Source organism: Brachyhypopomus gauderio, chromosome 17 (genome assembly GCF_052324685.1).
Source record: "Brachyhypopomus gauderio isolate BG-103 chromosome 17, BGAUD_0.2, whole genome shotgun sequence".
NCBI lineage: Eukaryota > Metazoa > Chordata > Actinopteri > Gymnotiformes > Hypopomidae > Brachyhypopomus > Brachyhypopomus gauderio.
Window position 1 is genome coordinate 1,958,130 of NC_135227.1, and position 26,548 is coordinate 1,984,677.

At 44.8% G+C, this 26,548-nt stretch overlaps 2 protein-coding genes and 1 non-coding gene across 5 annotated transcripts in view; 2 read left to right on the forward strand and 1 right to left on the reverse strand.

Moving 5' to 3' along the window:
- ccdc85ca (coiled-coil domain containing 85C, a) overlaps positions 1 to 16,690 on the reverse strand; it is a 32,486-nt gene extending 15,796 nt beyond the window's left edge. For all 3 annotated transcript variants that reach the window (XM_076978150.1, XM_076978149.1, XM_076978148.1), the window contains exons 1-2: positions 16,537 to 16,690; positions 15,169 to 16,393 (exon numbers count right to left, since the gene is read on the reverse strand). In XM_076978150.1, the coding sequence (XP_076834265.1) occupies positions 15,169 to 15,880 (712 nt within the window). In that variant the 5' untranslated portion in view covers positions 15,881 to 16,393; positions 16,537 to 16,690. The remainder of the gene's footprint in view (positions 1 to 15,168; positions 16,394 to 16,536) is intronic.
- An 885-nt stretch (positions 16,691 to 17,575) lies between these two features.
- hhipl1 (HHIP-like 1) lies at positions 17,576 to 24,280 on the forward strand. Its single transcript, XM_076978147.1, has 9 exons — positions 17,576 to 18,244; positions 18,661 to 19,307; positions 19,477 to 19,620; positions 21,106 to 21,434; positions 21,542 to 21,668; positions 21,955 to 22,100; positions 22,702 to 22,783; positions 23,121 to 23,203; positions 23,480 to 24,280. The coding sequence occupies exons 1-9, from the start codon at positions 17,966 to 17,968 to the stop codon at positions 24,064 to 24,066; spliced, it is 2,424 nt and encodes an 807-aa protein (XP_076834262.1). The 5' UTR covers positions 17,576 to 17,965; the 3' UTR covers positions 24,067 to 24,280.
- A 2,096-nt stretch (positions 24,281 to 26,376) lies between these two features.
- trnat-ugu (transfer RNA threonine (anticodon UGU)) lies at positions 26,377 to 26,449 on the forward strand. Its single transcript has one exon. It is a non-coding gene; the product is annotated as a tRNA-Thr (tRNA).
- The last annotated feature ends 99 nt before the right edge of the window (positions 26,450 to 26,548 follow it).

Below are 26,548 nucleotides of genomic sequence, written 5' to 3' on the forward strand. Positions count from 1 at the left end.
TACTCCCCCACCCCACACACACACACACACACACACCTCCACCCTCCCGCCATCGGCTTCTTTCTGAACAGCAAAGGGAAACAAGGTTTGCTATGACAGAGGCCCAGGAACCACTTTAAATTACTCCAAGATGTAGGGGTGGAGCGGGCCAAACAGTGCGGTATTGTTGCCTGGGCCTGTGATCTGCTCTCTGGAGTTCAACGCAGCTCTGGCACCTCACAGACGGAAGCACTCTGGATCAGCGCCGACATCACACGCTTTATCACCGCGTCACAGTTAAGGAATTTTATGTACAAATATTGCCTCTGAGATTCGTATAAGAATGTGCCGTGTGAACGCCATGGAAGAGTCCTAACCCAAACAGGAAAGACCACAAGTGAAGTGCATTACAGAGGACACACAAGGGGACACACAAGGGGACACACAAGGGAACCCGCGAACAGAGGACGTGCCAACGGCCGCTCGGAAGCATCATGGGTCTCTGGGATTCAACGAATGCCCCCCAGAGACCGCGAGCGTTTCTCTAGAGAGCAAGATAAGGGTGATCTGGTGATTTGAGCTAAGGATGCAGGACCCGACATGCTGCCGTGGATACGTCCATAATGTCCTGTGAGAGCCTGTGTTCACATCAGCAGACAGGGCACGGACGCGATGCTATCAGACGTCGCCCGGGGCCTGACATAGCTGACATTTTCCAGCTCTGTCAACACACAAAGCCACAACACACATATTTCTTTATTTGTTTGTGGGTTTGTTATATCTCTGGATCCTCACCCTGATGGGTAGTCTGAGGTGCACACGCCACTTACATGCACGATAGGCATTTCCTTACAGCTCTGATTTCCCAGCAGGGTAATCTAGACCCTTGCACAAAAAAAAGTAATCAAAACATGTTTTCCAAAGAAGACACAGTTTATCAAACACAGATCTAAGTTTGCCACTGACTGCGCGTCTATCCAGTGATTCTGATGTGTTGAAATCATTTTTCCAACCATAACAGTCAAGCAAAAGAGAATACATCGCATCACCAGATCTGTGGTAACGTTTTGTTTTTGAAGAAATATGATCAGGCCAGGTTGAAGTGAACTGCTCAGTTGACTGTGCAACAGAATAAGTTCAGATCAATATCCACTAGATGAGCCAAGTTACAGCAGGTACCCATCACCGCTTCCATCAGCCCCCGTGACGTCTACAGTCAGATGTTTCATGCTGTCTGCTTCCTGTACTCAGTCCGAATAGAAGAGCTTCATGACACCCCGGGGCGAGGGAGATGACTCGTACTGCACGTGCTCAGCGATAGCTCGAGGCAACTCGAAGGCGCACGCAGCTTTCGCTCGTCAGCTGCGTAGCGATACCGCCACGCCCCTCCCCGCGCCCGCGGCGCGTCTCCGTGTTACCGGCACGCGGGCTGTCGAGGGCTGCGCGCGGTGGCAGGTGGAGCGCGCGCACTCGGGGCTGCTGTCACGCGTTGTCATCCTCACGCGCAGGACTTCCCGACTTTCAGACCAGCCACTTCGCCATTTCATGCACAAGGAAAAGGAGGAATGTTTCTGATTGATAATGTAACTAAAGACTACAGAGACACTTACTGTCAAACGTGTAATGTGGGATTATCACGCTTTTATAACCCTAATAATTTGCCACTAAAGTCTTCTGTTTAAACCCCCAGGCGCACTTCACTGGGACGGTGTTAATCTCTGCGGACTGGCTGGTTCGTCCTGTTGCGCCATGGCGTGTTCTGGTATGGGGAAGACCAGTCAGCAGGTGTAACACGCGTCCTGTGGCCGGGACGCCAGCGTGATAGAGCCGCTGCTTATATTACACGACCCGTGGGAGCATCCCGTGGGTCCACACTCTTGCCCTCTATCTTCAGGAGAAGGGGAGGGGGATGAGAGAGAGAGAGAGAGAGAGAGAGAGAAGGGGGGGGGGTGCTGAGTGTTCTGCAATGGGGCAGCCTGATGCAGAGATGTTGCTGTCACTATTCATCACTGTTAGCACCGGGAGGCAGTGAGGCGTAAGCAAGTGTGTGTGTGTGTATGTGTGTGTGTGTGTGTGTCTGTGTGTGTGTGAGTGTGTGTGAAAGAGAGAGGGAGGGAGAGAGATGGAGTTAGAGAAGGAGAGAAAGCATGAGAGATGGGGAGAGAGGGGGAGATGAAGAGAAATGAAGAGAGATGGAGAGAGAGAGAGAGAGAGAGAGAGAGAGAGAGAGAGAGAGAGAGAGAGAGATGGGATGAGAGAGGGTGTGAGTCAGCTATACCCACCACCGCCCCCAGCACAGCTGTCCTAACAACGATGCTGCCTGCCTCGACTACAAGCCACTGATGGCTCAGTCCTATTGATCACATTGAGAGTGTCAGCAGTGAAAGGTTACAGCGGTGACCTACACATTGTAATGCATGTTTTGTCAGTGTAGTAGACAGTCGTGACTGCTTGTAAATCACTGGTTTTGAGCAGATGTAAATTCATTAATGGAATGTCAGCATGTGAAAGTATATCAGCCTTTAAGTGCAGATTCAGCTCACAACCCCAGGTGTATCTCCACAAACTCATGCATGCTATTGTTTTTAAGACCTCCTAAATCAGGCGTACTCAACTAAATTTGTCCGCGGTCCAATTTTGGCATATACCTGTGACCTGAGGTCCGGGGGGGGGGGGGGGGGGGGGGGCTGAGGGGTGTTGTGGTGTTTTGTCCGAAACGATATGTGGTAGAAACACCCCTCAAAACAGGGGAATGAACATTTACCTGACCAATTTTAATGTTGCTATGTGTTTCAGGTTTGAAAAGTGCTGGAATTTAGGTTAAAGTACTTTAAAATGCTTGAAATTGTAACTACTTGGTTTCACAACAAATATCTGTCTGACTGAATAGTTATCTTGTATTAGGTTAACAAATACGAGCCTCTTATAATTCCAGGACGAAACATGAGAACGTGAAGACGTGAAGATTGGGCGTTTTTTAAATAAACAACCATTAAATAATGTGATAAAAAGCGAATTATTTCGAGTATATGTATAAATATTTAACTTAATTATGTTTAACATGCTGGGAAATATTGAAATGGACCTTGAAAGTGACGTACAAGTGCTTTAATTCCACCTTATGAAGGTGTATGAACCCTGAAAACGTGACTTTGTTCATTGCGCTGAAGCGCGGCGCGCGCGAAGTTACAGACCTCGCGAACCGACAGCGCGGAGCCTCAGCGATTACCTTATTTTCGCCGCGCGGACCCTCGCGCCGCTCACGAAGCGTCAACCAGGCTTGTAGCCCGGGGGGTGGCGAACGTAAGTTGTTGAGCGGGGGTGGCAAACGTAACACTCGTGACGGAGTGTTTTTTCAATAGCCCTGAAATAAATGTTACGGTTTTGTTTTGGTCCGTATCCAGTTAATCAGGAATGAGATTGGGTCCGGACAGGACTGCGTTCGGGTCCGGATCCGGACCGCGGTCCGCCAGTTGAGTACCCCTGTCCTAAATGAATACAACAAAAGGAAAATATTTAACATGGAACAGAATTTAGAAATGTGGCTACAAAAGTGAGTTATAAACAGTTAAATTGTTATTTAATAAGCATTAGAAGTGATATTGTGTGAGTCCTGAGGTCCAGGGGAAGATTCAGATCATGATCTCACAGGGGTCTTAGCATCTAGAGAAACATTGGGTGACAGAAACTTGCATTTGACCTTAAATGAAGGTGATCTTAAGGTGTTAAGTGAATCTTTGATTTGCACAAAAAAATGCTGACAAACCTTTCAGACATGTCAAACACACAAGAGCTAATATAGCAAAGAGAGTAAAAACCCTTTCCTGTGGTGTCAATAGAGATCTTAGTGTTTAATTCCATAAACACTGACCTTGGAGTTCAGAGCTGAAACTGAACTAAGACAAAAGCATCAAATTATGACCCACAAATAGCAGCACAGACTGCAGGTAAGCACAATAAACTTAACAGGGTGAATGGGTCTACATCTGGAACATGAAATCTCTCCATCAACAACATGGAGTTCATCAATATATTATCTTTCTGTATCCTAATGGAAGAATAACAGTTATACCAACTGAGCCAAAGCAGATAACACAGTTAGTCCAAAAGTTGATAAGTTCACTCTATAGAAGAACTCTTTCTCCTGAACCGTAACGCAACTCTTTGAAGAACAGTGTCTGACTAATGAGTTTCAGTGCTGGGGGGTCCTCAGATGGGCTTTAGATGGACTCTGATCTTTTCGTCTGCCTTTTTTAATGCTATAAACATACTGTCGGGAAAAAGCTATAAATGAACCTACTGGGGGTGTATGTTCTCCAGTCTACGTGGTTCTCTCTCCTTTCTTAATTTTCTGTTACTTTCGGCGGTGTGTTAACACGTTTTAAGGTGTAAATTGCCTGGTGTTCTTTCTCATGGTCTTGGACCCACTGGGAAACGGGGTCTCCCTGCAGGGGCTACCCAGTCCGGCCATGCTGCTGACAGACATCCCAAAGAGTCTCTGGGAACCATGACCGAGCTACTGTTATCAGTGGCTTATCCACAGGTTCTCTATCAACAGGCTTTATCTTGGAGGACAGCAGGACACTGAGGGGCGAGTCACAGGCCAAAGACAGACAGGCCAAAGACAGACAGGCTGAAGAAAGACACCTCACATCCCAAGAATGAAGGAGAAAAACAGGACGTTCAGCTTTAGCGTTCCCATGTCCGTCGTCCTCTTCGGTTAAGAACCGCTTAGCCATAACCGAAGACCAGAAGCAGGACTGCACCGGGGAAGCCCGCCTTTTAATAGGGCTGGTTTTCACACGCTGCTCCCGCCTGTGATCCCGCTCAGACGTGCGGCTGCGTCCTCTCAGATCCCAGGAGTGTGGAGATGAACCGGGTTAAATACTTCAACAGCACACACCCTATGAAAACAATCCTGGTGTGACCAAAGCATAGTTCAAACACATTTGACTCGCTTTGAGGAATCCATCCTGCTTCACGCAGGATGAAAGAAAACCCATACATACAATGCAGGCGTGCACCCAACTATAATTTTTTTTTTATTACAATAGAAAAAGAGCGTCAGCATTTCAGCAGACCTGCAGAAATGTGTCGGAGCGCGCGGAGAGCTAGTCCAGCCGGTTTAAATGTTCATCTCTGAGATTCCATATTTGCAAGAACTGAACAGTTAAAAAGCGGGTTGAAGAAAAACCGATCTTATCCAGTCGGGACGTGAGCGCAAAAATAATGCGTGAATGTAGGCAACCTGTTTGGTATGTGGGATGTGTTTCCCAGACATGGGGAGTCAACAGTGTGGGATATTTGGGGTTTCCTGGCGTGAAGCAGGGCAGAGTGGAGTTGATTCAGAAGTAAAGCCATGAATAAAACAGTGGCAGTGCACAGGGTACCGGAGCACGCCGGCATACCGCTGTATTGATAAGAGCGCATCCTAGCAACAAGCCCCAGTGTTTGACTAAAGGGTTCGTCTGTTCTTTAGTTCATACACCGCCAGCTTCTTCCAAACGCACGCGCAGTCCTGCACACAAGAGCGCGCGCGGCACACACGTGCACACACTCACACAGAGTGACAGGGTAGTGAGCAGCCCTCAATCCCAAACTCCCTTAGCTTTCCTTTTGCAAGGCGTCTTTATATTCATCTTGATGAGATTAACATGAACAAAATGTGCTATTAATAATTGGCCTGCTTTGGTATCATGCCAGCACTATGATAACCGTCATGCACAACGAATTCGAGAAGCTACGAAATGATCTTTGGTGGGTGGATGAACTTCACATCTAACAAACCAGAGTTGCTCATTCAAACCTCCTTCCAGCGCCAGAGACGCTGAATTAAATATAAATATTACAGCTGGCTTGGTCAAATAATACAGTATGTACTGACTTCCTGCAAACTGTCAGCATTCGTCAGTCTAAATCTCAGTCACTACTTTAATTTGTTCCGGGTGCTTATCTGTGGACACGGACGCCTTCATTTGGGTGAAGCGATGACACAGAATGAATTGCACAGAAGACTGACAGGCAGACATTTCAACTATGTCAGTGCGGAATGTCATTTAATGTCATTATGACGAAAGGCACATTTATTGCAGTATTTTCACTACACTACCTCAACATATTTCAAGACTATTTTAGTCAAATTATTCCAGGATTGATAGCCTACGGTGTATATCACCTTATGGAGTAGAAAGAGTTTCAAAGAGTTTCAAAGAGTTTTGAATTTTACTCACTTTGAAATTGAATTTATTATGATATCTCAAAGCAATTTGCTCTCCCAGTCTACTGCCAATGAGCTACTGTGTGATATTTTTAATCTAGACTGAAGCAGTGTTCGTTTTCACTTTGAGATGTGCGGAACCGAGCCCATTAGCCTGCCAAGAGTGCGGCCATTATAATGGAAACCTAATGGACCAGCACCACACAAGGTCAGAACTCATAAGCGTAGCATCTCTATTGTAATTCTGCAGTGTCATTTTTGCAGCATGCGTGGTAAATGAACTAGGCCGCGCCAGCTTCTCGCCATGCCAAAGCACCTAAGTAACATTTTGACTGTGACCCGGTGCCCGGGTCAAGAGGACTTGTTTCTGTTAGCATCGGGTGACAGCGAGACCAAACACAGTGTACGTAATATAGCTTATATGACTTCCTTCAAGCAGTATTAGAGTTTCCTGGACTTTTACGTCCCGTGGAGTAGCAGGGATGGGGTTAAGAGGACCAACTACAGGGTCAGCTTTCTTATAATGCCAGGGTTGGCTGCATACTCATGGTTGGTAAGTGGGCTACAAACCAAAGGCCTGCTGGTTGCAAGATCTGAGCTGCAACTCTACCATGCTCCTGGCTGGAAAACTTGGAACCTTCTGACCTGACCCGGTAGGGGCTTAGAGACTTAATTGCCTAGAGACAGCAAGCTGTTCCCAGGCCTGGGAGGTGTTCACCATCATGGTGACAAACTCATATTGTAAATAAAAGAAAAACAGATCTGAAAAGTATAACTTGAGTAGGAGTGTAAGGTTTCTAACGTTTCCTTTTAACGGCAGCCCCACAGGAAGGAATGTGAAAGCGAACTGGTCTCCTTGTCGGATTTCAGGTGAGTCAGGAAAACGGATGATGGTTAAAAGGTAAATCACTATTACATATCCATTAAGAGTTCTCCACTTTAACGGCACCATCGTATTGTATTTAAGCTGCACTAGGACAAGTCCTGAGCACTGATATGCTGTTCTGAGAATAGTCTGGTGCTGAATCAACTGAGTGTTTATTTTTATTTTAAGGCCCAAACGAGCATTTGGTATGCTTGAAAAGAACCCATATGGGTGTAAAATGAGTAACACTGCCCAGTGAGGCTAAACGCCTTCATTAAAGCCTGGCAGACCTATTAAAGCAAAAACAAGTTGGTTTCGGTGAGATTTTCCCATGTACTTTTCCATAAATACTCCGCAGAAATGCTGGCCAATGCAACCTTCATCTGAGCGTCACAAACTGCCTGAAGAGTGTTTTTACCTCATTACTGAGGTCTGCATGTGGCCACGGGCAATGGCTGTACGCTCACATAACTCGCTGTGATAAAACCCATCCTTATAAACGAGGAAAATGGCGGCAATGGCCTGAAAAAGAGGAGCAGCACTGTAGGCTAATGGAGAGGACGCAGGACATAAAGGGGGTCTGAAAGACCAGATGGGTGCGGCTTATCAGAGCCCGGCCCACGGAACTCCCCGGGTCTCCACCGGTTGGTGATAACGGCTCTCCGTCACCTCAATGGCTTTGAAGCTTAATAGCTTCTCAGAGTGAAGGGTTGAGCATGGGTTTGGTTTAAAAAGATATAGGAAGTGAGTGATGGAGAAAGAAAAGACAGAGGAAGCAGGCAGAGAGGGAGGGAGAGAGAGAGAGAGAGAGAGAGAAACACACTACAGGCCTAGTAACATGCCTAATGAAGGGTGTTCTCGGGGAGGACGTTACTGCTGCATTCACGGCGATGGTCTTTGAATGGCTCTTTCCCCTTTGTGCTCCCACAATGCTGTGGGACAGATGGTCAGAACAGCTAACCCCACGACACACAACCTCCCGCACGGCAGGGGGGCCACGAGCCCCACTTCTCCCCAGGTCTAGAGTGGCTTTCTAAAGGCCAGGGGAGCATAGGGGAGTGGGATTGAGGATAAACTCTAGGACAGGCCCAGTTGCTCAGAAACGCACTAGGAGTGAAACAAAGACATTCAGGACTTAGAACAGACAGCCCGACAGATTAAGGGATTTTCAGATTAGAACAACAAGCTTAATATCGACCTAAGACAAGACATTTGCCTGTATTATCAGTTCCCCCTTTTCATACGAACTAACAAAGTACAATTGCTACAATGATATTTGGCAATAAAATGCAAAAAAAAACACGTTAGGCAATATTAGATAACTGCAACATAAAACAATTTAGCATGTGGCATTCCAAAAATAAATGTTCCCTAGCTGTGCCAGCAGCCTCTAAAATATGATTTTTTAAATTTATTTAATCTTTTCAGTTTTGGTAGATCAAATTAACCGGCCCAATGCACAAACCATTGGACAGGGCTTCAAATTAGCAGCGACAGTATAATTTCCCAATTGTCCAGTTCACAAAGGAAATGTATACTTTTAGTTGTCAAGGACTCCTCCGACACGAGGGATTTGTGCTGAGCTGGCCTCCTCTGACTCAGGCAGCTCGGTGCAGTGGAGCTGAACGCTGAACGCTGACCTTGCGGCTGTCGTACTGCTGTAGGTACGACGCTTAAACCTGCTCGGAGACCTACGCCAAATCACACGCACCTTCTGACACAGATCCAGGCCTGCACGGTCCAACTATAACAAACGAACATGTGAAAGAGGGGAAGAAATAGCGACGGACTACGTAAATCCAAAGCCACGCTCTGGTGAACTGGACCGAGTGCCGTGCGTTTTATAGTGCATGGTGAGGAGACACAGAGTCTACAGCATCTACGTCTTCGCCTACAGCTCCATCGTCCCCCACAGCCCTTCTTGCCTCCTGCCCCCCCCCCCCCTCACACACACACACACACACACACACACACACACACACACACACACACACACACACACACACACACACACACACACAAACACACACACACACTTTCAACCCTCCAGAATCAATCACATAGCTGATAATGGCTGGTTGCCATGGCATTCCACGCCCACAAAGCCAATCCAGGCACCCCCCCCCTCCCTGACCTCTTTTCTGTCCAGAGTTCATACTTTCTGCAGTCTGGAGATACTGATGGCGACGATGCAAAATGGAGACAGAGAAAAAGGAAAAGGGAAATAACCGTAGTTTCATATTACTGACTAATTAATCCGACCTGGTAGACATTCTAGCAGTACAGCCCCAAGCATGTGGGGATTTTTTTTTTTTTCAATAGATACTGCCCACAGACTATGTGACAGGATTAACCAGTTTCTGACCAGCAGAGACTACAATTAAACTCTGTATACCTTCTGGCTGGATTCACAAAGTAACAATGAAACTTTGCAGAACTGCTTTAGTTATCCTGGAATGCGGACACTCCAGACGGGCCAACTTTCTGACAACAAAAGACCGTGCATTCCTTCCTCCTGTCCGCCATTAACAAAACACCATGCATTCCTCCTTTCTTTCTGGCATTAATACATCATCAACAAACAAGAAGCGGTCTGTTACGTCACTGTACATATCTGCAGAGTGAAAACTCCCCCCAAAACCCCAAGCTTGCAACGAACTGCCAGTTTTTAGATGAAGCATGAACAATTTCTGTGAATTGAATCCAAATGAAGTCATAAGGAAAGTCCACTAAAGGACAGACCACTAAACCCACCCAACCACAACTGCAGACATTCACAACTTTCCATTCAAGTTGCAAATTCCTACAAACTGTTACTCTACTTCTGGCTCTGAATATTAGGGTTAAAGTTCATACATGCCTACTGCAATAAACTCTTTCCAGTAATTTCCTATGACCAGATGCCCAAGCCAGGTGTAGGGTGTCTGATCCTGGCTTTAACCCATGCAGACGTCTGGCAGCGGGGCGGGAATTTAAGAATGTGATTAGACGCCACTTAAATGTTCTTCTGGAAGTAAACATCCAATAGACAGCTACTGACGCTAATGAGCTGGATGCTGTCCAGCCTTCCAGACCTTAACAAGGCTGTCTCAACATTATCCCAACAAACGCAGTGGAGTCATTCTCTCTGGGCATCAGGAATCCCTCTAGAGTGTCTGGGTGTAACCACACAGATGGGCAAAGAGTACAAAAAAAAAAAACACTCAATAGAACAAACAGAAGAAGGAAAAGACAGGACCGCAGGTCCACTCGGTCTCTTACAGAGATCCTGCTCAACAAATCAACAAATGAACTATATTTCCATCCGAACTTTACAGGGCATCCGAAATGTAATGCCCTGTAACTCCACAGTCTCTCTGAGCATATATATGGGCATATATGGGCATATATGGGCATATATGGGCATATATGGGCATATATGGGCATCCTTTATTATTAGATACGCCCTACGATTGAACAGATCCATTCTGCTCAAAGTGTGATCCACTCTTTTATACAGGAGATCTGAAAAGGTCCACCCTTCCTTCCATTTACAGTCTCTGACGAGTGTTTCTAGGATGCTGTGTCCCAGGGGAGCCGTTTGTAACGGTCATAGGGCTTAAAGTGGGACAGCCCCAATTACAGGTCCATTTAAATGCAGCTCGGGCAAGACGGCCTCTTAGGGAGTGAAACGCTTTGTACGATTATTATTTTCTTTATGAGCCAATGTCTGGCAGCAGGGAGTAGGTAATAACACTGTTAAACAACAGACTGAACACAAGCAACGACCTTGGTGTTTGGTGGAAACGCTCACCGCTGCAAAATAGCAATCACTTTCAGATCTGTCTAACCTCAACAATCGGTCTAACTCTAAGGGTCTGTTTAACCATAAGGATCCGTCTAACCCTAAGAATCTTTGTAACCAGAAACCATGAAAATAGCTTTCCTGTATTAAGCCTAAGACAAAGGTAGCAATTTAATGATTATTGCTGTTTCATGTTAGAAACAGAAAACATGTCCAAACAAGTAATGACAAAGATAATTAAACAGTTTTAGGCTGTTGGGAACTTGTTCTGTGTCTGGCCAACCAACAGCACTCACAAGATGACATTTTCAATTAGAATGATCTCTTTAAAGGCTAAAATATCACACAGGCACACAAGATAAACGACTATGGATTCACCTAATTGGGGGAAAGATCAACGATCACATAAATCCACTTAATTAGCTTTTTTCCAACAATAGCCTAATGATCACACATTTGAGTGCAACTGAAATCATTTTAGACCAAGCTGAGCCTCTCCTAATGGAAAGCAAAATTTTCTAAATTGCTTCAAAAAGCTTTGCTGAAAAACTCTTTCAAGAAGCCAACCTCCACACTACACTTATGAGCAGGCGTACACTGCACAATGGGCCGACATGTGAACTTTGGACTGGTGGAGAGGGACCGTAAAGACCCTTATGAAGGATACTGAAAAGACCAGCCAAAACTCTTTCACTCCAGTCATGAGAAGAAACGGGAAAACGTTATCTGAACTGTGTAATAGGACCCACCCCCCCCTCCACACACACACACACACACACACACACACCATGACCCCAGCCACAATGTCTAACCAAAAGGTAGCATGCATGGGGTCTGGATCCTTTAGAAAAAAGGAGGAACCACTTTTTTCTCAAAGAAACTGATACTAGAACCAACCCAGCAACAACAAACAAAAAAAAAACACATTATATTATGTTGGTGATCTTAAAGTGACTTATTTAGTGATGTAGTAAATCTCAACGGTATCTTACACTCAAGAAAAAATGTGCCATCATGTGAAGGATTTTCCAAGACAACAAACCACTTCTGGAGCTACGTTGCTCTGCATAAGAACATCTACAAATTGCTGTTAATCTAAATGTAAATGACTATCAAACGGAGACACCAGGACACCATTATTCACATTCAGTGGTGAATGGATCGGAGGGGTGAATTCTTGCACCGAAAGTCTAAGCACACCTAGGAGGAAAACAACCTGAAGTAAGGAATCAGTGAACGAACTAAGCTAAGCAAAAAATCTATATATGTGAGGTATGAGGTATTTTGGGGGTTTGTTCTTTATGTCCCCACAGCCAATATTTATTTTTATTCTGTATCCATGACTCTTCAGAACAAATACACCCTTCTTAATATATCTTACATGGTATACAACAGCTTGAAGAGAGCAAAACTCTTCTCTCCTAAGAGATTTAGAAAAGCTGTGGATTGGGAAACTTTAGTGAGGAGTAGGTATCTAAGGCAAAGAAACATGTTACATGTTAACCTGCTGCTGCTGTAGTGTGTTGTTGAGGCACAGTTTAACACAATATGACCAGAACACATCCCACCTAATCCATGACTTCAGAAAGGCCTGGATATAACAGAACGGCCTGCATATGCACTTAAAATGCACAGTGTGTCATAATAAAAGCCTCAGGGTTTTCGTCTTCCTGAGAATATCATTAACACCATGTAAACATGTTCTCAGAGGAACTGTCCATCATGTTTCACTGGCATGACTAAAATCACTTTAGTGAACAAAAGACAAGCCCTAAATTCTTCAGAAGTTCAATCTCGGTTGAACTTTTTATTCTTCGTCTGTCATGACATTCCTGAGGGAACAGATACCTGCAATGGACAAACCTGTTTTACTGCAACAAGTTATCAAATAATAACACCGGCCCATAGGACATGGAGTGTCCACATCTCCAGTTGTAGTCCACAAAGTGTAGTTTTAGGCCAGATGATGTGGCTTTGGGCCAGACGGTGCAGTTTTAAGCCAGACAGTGCAGTTTTAGGCCAGACAGTGCGGTTTTAGGCCAGACAGCACAGTTTTAGGCCAGACAGTGCGGTTTTAGACCAGACAGTGTGGTTTAGAAATACTGCAAACAGATAACACATCTAAAGAGTCAAACATTCATTTATGTTACAGACTTCTAGATCAAATTGTTCAGGTCTGTTAGATAGCTAGACAGGTTATGGTTTTCGTTTTCTGTGCTGTATTGTCAAATCTCCACTTCCTTTTGACCTCCTTCTAGGGGTTATTAAAGTGACCATCCTAACACCATGTTCACTGTGTTTGTTGGCACTCTCAACCTGGGGGGTGGAGCTTAACGTTACTATGACAAAGTCTTGATTGGACTTTAACTAGGGCAATGCTGGATATGTGTGACTGGAAAAAGCAATGAAGTGGAACTCTTCAGTACCAGTGTGTTTACAACATTATTTAAGTAAAAAATAGGACCAAATATGGGTTCTGAATATTCACACCATGAATAGCAGTTATTGTTAATAGCTGAAAAAAACATCCCATGAAGCCAACAAATCTAATCTTTCTATTCATTACTTTACCAGGGACCTAATGTCTTCAGTCCACTCATTGACATTCTTATTTACAGGTAACTGACAATTCATTTTGTTTCCTTCAATAATTCATTGATTCAGTATCACCCTTTCTTGAAGTAAAACAAAAAAAGCTGAACAGCTCAAATACAATTTCATTGAGCCACAAATGAAATTTGAAGTACAGTACCATTTGAAATTTGAAGTACAGTAAAAATGAAGTTCAGTACCATCCCAAAACCACGAACGACCTCAGTACCATTTGGTATTCACCCCTTTCCTCTGAGCAACACTGAGAGGTGTAGAAGGTCTGTTTGAGGTTTACCATACTGCATGAACATCAAAGGTCACAGAAGAAAGAAGGACAGCATCTGAGAAGATGCGAGAGGAGTGTGCCGCATCTTCAGGGTGTGTCCAAAGACACTGGAGGCTCCAGCACTCTCCTCCCTCCACATGGCACGTCCAGAAGAACAGTAACCGGCTCGCCTCGATTCATCACACGGTGAAGCTACACTGGGTCTCCACGTAGCTGCTCCTCTCCCAGTGGAGAACCAGATCCCATACACATCTGAACTGGATCACAATCACATCCAAACAAGATTCCATTCATATCTGAACTAGATCCTATTCACATCTGGATTAGATCTCATTCACATCTGAACCAGATCCCACTCACATCTGGACCATATCCCACTCACAGCAGAAACAGTACTGCATGTTCTTACTGTATTTTTCTAAACATTGATGTAAATATCAGATCAATATTGAACATCTTTGAATCTTGCTTAAATCTTGCATTTCTAAACTTCTCTGGTGGGTGATGACCATTAAAATAGTCAGTATGACAGATAAAGGGTATAAAATCACCGTCTGTGATCACCAAGCACATCTGTTAACACGTCCCACATACAGCAGTGTCTGAACAAATACGCCCCATGAAAACATCTCCAAACATTTCCATCATCTCATTTTGAATAAAGTGAGCACAGAAGTAAAATGTATAGCATTAACTCAGCATCTCATGCTATATTTAAAGTTTCATATTAGCCACAGAAAGCTCTATTACACCATACAGCCTATACAGGAATTGTTTTCCGTGCATTTAATTATCTATTAAGCTCATTATTTTATACCCAGAAATTTTAACACAATTTCTTTTAATATATAATTTCCTTATTATTAATGGTGTTTTTAAAAGCTTATTGTGTAATCACATTCTCTGTGTCTAACTGCCATGATTAGCCAATAAGAATAAAATGTCTTATTTAGTTAGGTGTCTGATGACCTGTTAAATCCTCATTATATCTAACTTCACAGCCTAGGTAATTAGTGAAACTCCATCTCCACAGTCCGCCTGCTCTGTGTAAGATCTCTCACATGGGCATGTGTAAATACTGCCTTGTACACAAACTAACCCCAAAGCCAGCAGTTGTGCCATGCTCCGTTTCTTTGGTTACTCTGTACTTCTCTACTGATCATACTCCGCAGATTTCTCTGAAAAATACTGCTTCCTTATCATTTCTGAACCTAATGTCTACACTTTACCATTAAGTCTTTAAAACTGTACTACTCCAGACTGTAAACCCAAGTTAGACATTTCCCTCGCTTCTTGAATTGCATCCTACGTCAATCTTCTCAACTATAAACTATAGCAGGAAACACGCACGGGGTACAAAGGACAAGAAGGTGTGTGTGGTGACCTACAGACCTCTGAAGGCCATCATCTTCACGGAGAGCTGTCTGAATGCAGGAGCTACTCACCGTTTAGTCCGGTTGGTATGCTCCTGTGAACAGAGTTGGCCGACAGGTCGTCCATAGATCTCCTTATGGGTGCTATCTTGGTCTCGGCCGGCTTGTGTCCGTGACTGCGATGGTGGTCCGGGCTTCCGGCGCTGCCGGTGCTGGACGTGCTGCTCCCGTCCCCTACGTCCCTCACGTTATTGGACCCTCCATTCAAATTGGTCAGACTCGACTGGCTATCTATAGAGTTCCTGGAGCCGGCGCCGTTCCTCTCGTCCTCCAACATCAAAATGATCTCTTTGAACTCCACGTTCTCCCGCATGATGGCTTCTTGATTGGCCTCCAGCTCTCTGAGTTTCTGCTGGTAGACACCGACCTCCTTCCACACCACGCCGGCGGTGTACCTGCCGAACCTCTGCCACTCCCGGGACAGCTTTTTGCCTTTCTGCCGGTCATCGTCCAAGAAGCAGCACAACTCTCTGAGCTCCTGGTTGTCATCCTGCAGTTTCTGGTTAACTTCCTTCAAACTCCGTATCTCGTGGAGATGGACCTGCAATCTCCTGTTTACGTCTTTCATCATGTTTCCATGCTCCATCATCAAGTTCATCTTTTCATTATTCAGCTTTCGGAGTCTTCTAACGAGTTCATCTTTGCTAAGTCTAAACAGTTCTTCATCCGAGATCTTATTTAAGTCATCCCTCGGGTCGTCTATAGCTTTCTTTGCCATATTCATTTCCTTGATAGTCTATGTGAGGGATCTAAAATCCTTCTCTAATTATGTGCAGACCAACAAGTTACATACACATTCAAATTCATGATAGAACAAATGCGCAAAAATCACAGCAAAGACGCGCAAATCGAGGAGCGCAAAACACCTCCAAACTATGGTGAATTACCTCAGGGAGACGGAACCCTGGTGCCGCCCGGCTCTCCGAGAGAGGCTCGGTCCGTCCGAAACACCACAAATAAAGAGAAGAGACGCTCGGTTCGTCCGAAACACCACAAATAACGAGAAGAGACGCTCGGTCCGTCCGAAACACCACAAATAACGAGGAGAGACGCTCCGCTGTTCAACACACTCCGCTGTTCTCTGGCTGATCCTGGATCAGCGCGCACGCTCCGCTGTTCTCTGGCTGATCCTGGATCAGTGCGCACGCTCCGCTGTTCTCTGGCTGATCCTGGATCAGTGCGGAGCGGCGTGATGTCAGCGTGGGTCCCAAACGCAGCGCTGCGATCCCGCAACGTCCTAGTATTTAATAACCGCCATTTAACACAGAAAATACATCAAATAAAGTGGACTGATTAAATATTCCGTTCAGGTACCCTAGATCTTTCCAACACATTAATACTGCTAAGAAACTTTCTCTGGAGAGAAATAGGCAAACCTACCGTCAATCACTGACTAAAGCCTTCGCTGGTAACACTTTTATCATTTATTTTGCATGATTGCAGTAATGTTTCTGCTTTTTATGTCGCCAAACAGTTGTGATGCTTGAAGGTTGATATCATTTCGCAATGGCTGCCCGCTATATAAAACATATGGGCGAGCAGGTATCGTGTTATGAAGAGGTAGGCAGGTTTCTACACAAGTAGACTACTGACCTGCGAGTCCCTTAAAGACACAGCAGCCCATCGTTTCTTCACATTCTGCACATCAGTTAGAAGAAAATATATTGACGAAATGCAGTTTCGTGATTACTCAAAGAATAAACCGATATATATCTGAATTTATGGCGTAGCCTTCATTACAGTAAGATGACTACTTTTGCACAGAACATATTTTTAAAAGTCTGTGTATTTTGCATTTTGTTTCGCAGTACTAAATACATTAAGTGCAAATCAGAAAGAAAATATCAAAATCTGACAAAGTAAATTATGTCAGATCGGTTGTACGTAGTTGTATAGTAGCTAATGTCTACACAGAACCAATGTGGGGCAATCAGTGTGTGAAACGTGTGAAACAATGTGTGGATATACTGCCATCTAGTGGACAAAGTTATACAACCATTGTTGGAGGTTTTATGTGCTTGTAATGCTAGCACAATATTTTTTAAAAGGTATGGTCACCAACAGTAAGCAGAATTGATTGAAAACATGATTTAATGCTAATTGTCAGTTAATTAGTCCTATCACGAGCAGAGTGTGGTGTTTCAGCAACAGAAACATTAAAGTACATGTAGGCAGCCCTGGAAAATATTGATTATGCGAGTTAAACATAAATTCGGTTGTTAGTTCGGTTGGGTCATTTGTAGCAACTATATAGTATGGGGTTGTCGTTGTTGTTAATGAGTGAAAATCTTTCACTTTTTCCTTAGAATATAATAGAATAGAATAAAGTAGAACAGAATAGAATAGAATAGAATAGCTTATTATGGAGGCTAAGCATGTTGACAATATTTTAACCCGGCTAATTACTAACGCCACGCATGCGCATGAAAGTGAACAAAAAAAGTCACTTTCGCCCAGTGTGTCACTAACAGACGGTGGTCGATGACTTAACGTCTGCGAATAGATTTGAATAAATATATGAGAGTTGTGTTGACTTTACGCTCGGCGGAATGTCAGAGATGTATTTAGACTGGGGGGCACTGAAGGAGAAGGCAGCTTGAAGGGACCAGCAGATGATTGACCAGATATGCAGTTCCAGACATGCGTCTTGGTGACCCAGTAGAATCAGAACACACGCGTTTCTCGGGCTCCGTTCATGATTACACGCCGGGCAAAGTGCACTGCGGCAAAAGTCACTCCGGACGGACCCAGTGTCTTCTGTAACTATTTGCACAACTTGATTCATGTACCTGAAGTTAAGGTCTGAAACATGTTGTTATTTCGCTCAACACGCGGCGGTCTCACGCAATCGCTTTTTATTTTACTGTATTTATTAGCACCTGTAATACCGCACCCTCAGTGTTTGGATTTTAAGCCCCCTTTTCAACCTCAACAAGAAATCCAGTTTTGCGTAATGTACAAGTACTTCGGCTGCTGCGACTTCGCCAGAGACCAAGAACTGATGGCCAAATTTTACCGGATTATGGATAACTTTGACTACTACGGCTATGCGAATTGTGCAGGGTACATACAAGACCTAATCTGTCAGGTGAGTGGGGAATTGCAATTAAACGCAGAGACGTTTGTTTACTGTGCAATAAATAAAAGCTTCAATGTAGTCGCTCTGTCCTTGAAAATGTTTCGTTTTTTATGCATGGGTGCGGGTTTGGTTTTCGAATCGCTTTAAAAAGTTTAAAATACAGTGAGATTTATCTGTTATGTTGTTGTTGGTTATGCGTTTAAAGCATAATCAATTGAAGACGGCGGTGTGTGGACGTGCAGAATAGCAGAAGACGAATGCCCCCTTCCCATTCTCCTCGTTTCTTCCCCTCGCGAATAATATCACCGCCTGCCAAACTCGGCCCCCTTCCCTCTCTTCCTGATTCTTCCCACCGCGACTGTTTCAGAGCGGGCCAAACTCAGCCCCTTTCCCATTCCTCCTGTCTTTTTTATTTCCCCCATCAGGAATGCTCCCCCTATGCAGCTCACCTTTTTGATGCTGAAGACCCCAGCACGCCCCTGAGGTCCATTCCTGGTCTCTGTCCTGACTACTGTTCCCAGTTCTACTCAAAATGTAGGTCCACCGTCCCCCTGCTGTCTGAAGACCCACGCCTCTTAGAGCTGGAACACGACCAGCGCAGGTTCTGTCAGTATCTGGAACTGGACGACCCAGACTACTGTTACCCTCACCTCTTGACCAATGAGCTGCTGAGCAAAAATCTGGGCCGTGTGACCTCTGACTCTGAGGGCTGCCTACAGCTCTGCTTAGAGGAGGTAGCCAACGGGCTTCGAAACCCTCTGGCGATGGTGCACGCCAACGACGGCACCCACAGGTTCTTCGTCGCTGAGCAAATCGGCTTGGTTTGGGCGTACCTCCCGGACAGGTCGAGGTTGGAGAGGCCGTTTCTCAACATCACAAAAGCTGTGCTGACGTCCCCGTGGGAGGGGGACGAGAGGGGCTTCCTGGGCCTCACCTTCCACCCCAGGTTCAAGTACAATGGCAAACTGTACGTCTACTACTCCGTGGAAGTGGGCTTCGACGAGCGAATCCGTGTCAGCGAGTTCCGGATCTCTGCGGCGGATATGAACGTGGTCGATCACAGTTCGGAAAGGTGAGACTCTGAGCAGATCTTCCAGTCTGGTTTTGTGAAAGACAGAATTGAATGAAGGGATGGTGGACATGCTTGTGTTGTGGTGGTGTTTTTTTTTTTTCACTTCCTGTCATTTATCTAACTGCCATTCATCAAGCACGTATCTACAGACTACCTTTGCTCTTCTTAGAATCATATTAGAGGTCGACGAGCCGGCCTCCAATCACAACGGAGGGCAGGTTCTCTTTGCTGACGATGGATACTTGTACATCTTCACCGGCGATGGTGGCATGGCGGGAGATCCTTTTGGCAAATACGGAAATGCACAAAACAAGTGAGTCTGGACCACCAGTCTCCCAGGCTGGCATGGTGAGATAAGTAACACTATCACGAGTCTTCCTTGCCAAGGTGAGCACTGTGTAGATGAACATTTTGAACATTTTGCCCGTCAGAGGGATTTGAAAATTGAAGAAGTAAAAAGCTGAAAGCTAAAGGTAAAGTTCTATATGTGTTATGGAGGTCATAGTCTGTGTGACGTAGCAGAGTGTCAGACAAAATGTAACATCGAAGGGCAAAGTAGGTCCTGACCTCCCTGGTGCTCTGATCGACGTTCTACTCAAGAGCCTTCCTCCCTGACCCATGACCTGTCAAACTGTGGTCTGTGTTACCATCAGCTGAGGCAGGATTATGGATTATGATTCAGCATCTTCTCTATTAAAACACTTACATCACCTATAAATAACAGATAACAAAACCGTTGTTTATTTTAACAGCTGCATCAGGCCCTTTGAAATATAACACTGTTTATACGGTGGCTTGGCTGGATACTTTATTTACTGAGATAGGTACATCCATACTGCCCAGTATGTGCAGCTAATCACCATTAAAATGTGGCATTTAATCAATAATCTATCCTATGCTTTCTGTCTTGTATTAATTCAGAGGTTTAACTAAACATTGACTGCCTGAGACTAGATAATCTTGTTTGAAAATGATGTGGCCATATGAGAAGTGACCTCATGCCCATATATGGTCTTAACTAGTCCCCAAACAGGTGGAAGGTACCAGTTTCATTTTGTGTATGTACAAATCATGGCATGTTCAAGCACGACACTGGTATCTTTTCCAAGCTGTAGTTTATAAACACCATTGCCTGATGGTGTTTATAAAACATTTTAATCTCACTTTTGATTGCCACAAAATCCCAAAACAGACTAGAGAGACAGACTAGAGAGAGATAAACTGGCCTGCTAGGTTAGAGGGACAAACTAGAGAGAGAGACACTGGTCTGCTAGGTTAGAGGGACAAACTAGAGAGAGAGACACTGGTCTGCTAGGTTAGAGGGACAAACTAGAGAGAGATAAACTGGCCTGCTAGGTTAGAGGGACAAACTAGAGAGAGAGACACTGGTCTGCTAGGTTAGAGGGACAAACTAGAGTGAGACACACTGGTCTGCTAGGTTAGAGAGACAGACAGACCAGGGGTGGGTTTCCCGAAACGTTCGTAGCGCTAAGTACTTCGTAACCTCGTATGAAACGTATGAGGTTAAAAAGTACTTAGCGCTAAGAACGTTTCAGGAAACTCACCCCAGAAAAAGACACACTGCATAGGTAGCACATCAACCTCACTGTCATCAGCTCACATCAGACTTGCAGAGGAGAAGACATGAGTTCACTTGCTGTTCCTGTAATTCACGAGCAGGAGGTGGGGCCCTGACATAACTTGCGGGGCCCTACGCAACTTGAACATTACTGAAGTCTGCAGTTACTTTAGCTACATAATTGGACTTGGACTTCATAATCTCTCCACTTAATCCTAGGTCTGCTCTTTTGGGCAAGGTCCTTCGCATAGACGTGGATGACAACGACAGGGGGCCCCTGTACCGAATCCCCCCCGACAACCCGTTTGTCCGCGACCGTGACGCCCGGCCCGAGGTGTATGCCTACGGCGTCCGCAACATGTGGAGGTGCTCCGTGGACCGAGGGGACCCGTATACCAAAGAGGGCAAAGGGCGGATCTTCTGCGGGGATGTGGGCCAGAATAAATACGAAGAGATCGATATCGTGGAGAAAGGCAGAAACTACGGCTGGAGAGCGAAAGAAGGCTTCTCTTGTTACGACAAGAAACTGTGTGCCAACAGCTCTTTAGGTGGGCCGTCTGAGTGAGTGGTCCATGATACAGTGATACATAGCCATCGTTATTTTGCTCTTCATTTAATCGTCATTATAATTCCGCTCCATTTCGGTTTTTCGTAGATGATGTTCTACCAATTTATGCGTATCCTCACAAACAGGGGAAATCCGTGACAGGAGGGTATGTTTACCGTGGCTGTGAATACCCTAATTTAAATGGGATGTACATATTTGGAGACTTTATGAGTGGGTAAGTGTTAAAAAAGTGTACATTTGCCATTCCTTTCAAGCACGCTTGGCACATACACTGTAGGACCTACAGTATATACGATGAAGTACTCTATTACTGTTTGTATTACTATAACTGCTATTGCACAGTAGTACATTAGCTACATTATGTCCACTTTCACTCGAAGGAAGCGTCTGTCTGCTTGTCTTCTTCGTCCACTGTCATGTGTATTCGTGCCACAGCTCATCACTGGTAGGCAGCTCCGTTTACGCAGGTTCAAAAGCTGTTGGCCGTTTGCTCCCCGTAGGCGCATGATGAGTCTGAAGGAGAACAGGAACACGCAGCGGTGGGACTACAGTGAGATCTGCATGGGCCTGGGCCAGACCTGTGCCTTCCCACGCCTCATAAACAACTACCACCAGTACATCATCTCTTTTGCGGAGGACGAGGCAGGTATGAGCCCAGAGAACCCGCACGGCGTGCCCGGTGACGGCTACCGTTGAACGTCGATATTCTCACGTGAACAGATTCACGTTTGCATCGCTTCACGTGGCTTACTTCACTCAGCGACTCATTTAATTACTGCGAGAAAATCTTTGACTGCATTGCTGGAGCCGTGCTCCGTTTTGTAAAATGTTCCTACAAGACATTTTTCCAGATAAGCTGGAAATTGCTGTGGTGAAACCATTTCTGAAGGAACCCAGTTTGGATTCCAGTACTTCGAGCAATTTTAGAACAATCTCAAATCCGCCATTGTTTAGGCCACGTGGTCTGGCACTGCGATTAAATCAAAGACAAACAATCTTGTCAAAATTCTTGGCTCTAATCTGTGCTTTAAATAACACAGGAAAATAGCCGGCTTCTTAGGAAGATGCTTTGTGAACATAATCATCTGAGCTCATCGTTTACTGCACTGTGGTACGCGGAGGATTACCCAGAGTGCACAAACATGGACTACAACTAGTCCACTATGCAGTGGCCAAGAGTGCTTGCTTGGAACAGAGAGATGAATCACATTACACTGTTTGTCTGCGTGTTCTGTGCATGTGATTAGGTGAGCTGTATTTCATGTCCACTGATGTTCCAAGTGCGACGTCACCCTCTGGAGTTGTGTACAAAATCGTTGATCCCTCACGGTAAGAAGCTTTATTTATTACTCTGAAAATAGACCACAAGCCACAGTCCAGAATGTGCAGCGTCATCAGAATTCACTGTTCTTGTGAAAATTCTCAAACTCTCCAGAAATGGCCTCGAAGGCTCATTACTATTGTCATCTAAATCTCTCTCTGGCGTCAACCGGTCAAGTTCTGAACAACTAATGTGATTTTAGTTCCGTTTCCTGTTTACGCTTCCTATATCACCTTATGAAAATGTTTTCTTTTTTCAATGATTTTGGTTTATTTTTATTTTACTGGTGTTGATGCTGACATTTTTTGAGGAGTAGATAAAAAAATAATAATTGTTTTATTACAGACGTGCCCCTCCCAGAAAATGTCATTACGACCCCGTTCCAGTTCAAGTGAAGAGCAAACTGATCAAATTCAAACCAAAGGAAAGTATGTTTTCTGCTTTTAATTATTGCTTTATATCAGAATGGTTTTTCTTGTAAAGTCCAAATTTTTGTTTATAAAACCTCCATTGAAATTAAGTGAACTATACCTTGGCTGTACTGTCCTGAAATGTTTCCTTTACAACACTTAAAAATGTAGTGCTAGTTAGTAAAATTAGGAAACTGGTGAATAAAATGACTGTAGCATATATGTTGAAAACCAAAACACTCTTTTAAATTGTAAAATTGTCTTATTAAATGATCATAAAATAATCCTCCACAGCACTAACTGGTGTTAACACACCCACAAAACGACCGATGGTCCCAGGAAGCTCCAAGCCCGGTGGAGGTCACCCAACAGAAGCTCCTCAATCCACTACCACAGACTGGCTTCAGGAGCTGTTAGACCTGCTAGGGGAGCAGGACGCGGCCCTGGACAGGACCACCCCATCCCCTGTCACCACCACCCGGGTTCCCAGGCAGTCCCGTCACCGCAAAGGCAGACGTAAAAAAGGTAAGCATGTGTCCGAGAGCGGCACCACCCGCGGCGCCGTGAGACTGGTGGGTGACGAAGCAGGCCGGAAGGACCGTGGAAGGGTGGAGATATACGTCAGCGGTGAATGGGGAACGGTTTGTGACGATCTCTGGAACTTGGAGAACGCTGCGGTGGTGTGCAGACAGCTGGGGTTCAGCGGTGCGCTGAAGGCCTCGAAAAGCGCAGAGTTTGGGGAAGGGAAGCACCTGAAGACGCTTCTGGATGACGTGCAATGCGAGGGCACAGAAGAAACCCTCCTGGACTGCCAGCACGCTGGCGTAGGGGTGCACAATTGTGCTCATTACGAGGATGCAGGTGTGATATGTGGTAATTAATATTGCACCGAGCATTGGCACGGCCTCCGTGCTTGATCAGAGAAAGAGACATTGATCATGAAAAGCAGCACGTGGGTCTGTAAAGTATCGTTATTGCACAGTGTGTTAATTGTGTGTCGTGAGGCTACCCAATCGCTCAATGAGGTGCTCAGTTGAACGAGCTGATTGGTGCACAATAAAGGACTTTATTACAGCCAGTCTGTCGACCGTGTCCATGATTTTACAGGTCTACCGCATTTATTAGCAGTTTAAACCAGGTTTTAGTGACCGCTAATGAAGGTCGATTGTGGCTGATCGTAGTTCTTTGGGTAGGCCTATCAAAATCCATAAAACTATGAACAGGCAACTAGCTTTTGTTTATTGTATTTGCAAATAAATAATTTGATAAATTACCACAAAATATTATTTCATTAAAATGTTTAAATAAACATAATCTCTTTGCAATCACACAAACAACAACAAGGAAGTTTGATGGAGTGACTTGGTATAGGTCATAGATGAACATAGATAATTCTCAGATCGTGCGTAGAAATGCATATCATGCCCTTGAATAATTGACGTTTAAATCAAGACAATGAATACCTCATAAAATATGTATACACATACAACTCTGCTAGCACACAACACAGAGTTCCTTTAAAACATTTGTGTGTGTGTGTGTGTGTGTGTGTGTGTGTGTCTGTGTGTGTGTGTGTGTGTGTGTGTGTGTGTGTGTGTGTGTGTGTGGTAGGTATTTTGGCATATGGCAGTATCACCCAACTGTAAGATGTCGAAGCAGTTGCATATGACCGTATCCCCCAAACCGAGAGGCATATGTCAGTGACTCAAAATAGATCCCATCAATGCCACTGACATGTGCCACTCACACAAACGTAAGATGGTGATGCCTTTCCATGTTATTTCTGCCTCTCATCGTTTGTGCTCGATGTTCATTAATCCAGAACAGTAATATCTAAGTAGATCAAAATGTGCACGTTAAATAATGAAGCCAGCTAGCTACCTGTGCAGAATTCTCTACTTTGAACAGGGCCATTTATATGCTGTGCATTCTCTCACATACACTATATTGCTATATTGCTAAGTATTCTCTCAGTCACTGCTCTAATTCATCCCAAAGGTGTTCTCTATCAGGTTGAGGTCAGGACTCTGTGCAGGCCAGTCAAGTTCATCCACACCAGACTCTGCCATCCATGTCTTTATGGACCTTGCTTTGTGCACTGGTGCACAGTCATGTTGGAAGAGGAAAGGGCCAGCTCCATACTGTTCCCACAAAGTTGGGAGCATGGAATTGTCCAAAATGTATTGGTATGCTGAAGCATTCAGAGTTCCTTTCACTGGAACTAAGGGGTCAAGCCCAGATCCTGAAAAACAACCCCACACCATAACCTCCCTCCACCAAACTTTACACTTGGCACAATGCAATCAGACAAGTACCATTCTCCTGGCAACTGCCAAACTCAGATTTGTCCATCAGATTTCCAGATTGAGAACACACCTTCACTGCTCTAGGGTCCATTGGTGGCGTGCTTTACACCACAGCATCCAACACTTTGCATTGCACTTGGTGATGTATGGCTTGGATGCAGCTGCTCGACCATGTAAACCCATTCCATTAAGCTCTCTGCACACTGTTCTTGAACTAATCTGAAGGCCACATGAAGTGACTCTGCAGAAAGTTGGCGACCTCTTCGCACAATAGGCCTACGCTTCAGCATCCGCTGACCCCGCTCCGTCAGTTTACGTGACCCACCACTTCATGACTGAGTTCCTGTCGTTCCCAAACACTTCCACTTTCTTATAACACATCTGACAGTTGACTGTGGAATATTTAGGAGTGAGGAAATGTCATAACTGGATTTGGTGCACAGGTGGCATCCCATCACAGACCCAGGAATTCACTGAGCTCCTAAGAGAGACCCACAAATGTTTGTAAAAACAGTCTGCATGCCCAGGTGCTTAAATTTATACACCTGTGGCCATGGAAGTGACAGGAACACCTGATTCCGATCATTTGGATGGATGAGCGAATACTTTTGGCAATAGTGTAGGTTGCTAACCTCGCTAGGCAGCTATATGGTAAATTAGCTAGCTAGCTAACGCGGATAGGTTAGCTGTTCTCTTTAAGTATCTAGTTAGCTAGCTTGCCTGGTAGAGTGCCTCAACATTATGGCAACGCTCAGTCAGCAAATGAAAGATTAAGATTAAGACGGGTTTGGTGTGAATATTACATCCGTACTTTATTTAAAAATACAGTTCTTCTAAAATTTTGTCGCGAAGAGATGCTTCGAGTATTTCCTAATCCGCTCGTATGGCTCCATAGCTCAGTGGTTAGAGCACTGGTCTTGTAAACCAGGGGTCGCGAGTTCGATCCTCGCTGGGGCCTCTGCTTTTCCGCTCATCAAGTGAAAATGTTGGTCATGCATCCTCACCATGCACAAGTATTAGGATCGTCTTCATTCGTCAGTCCATTTAAATGTGTAAA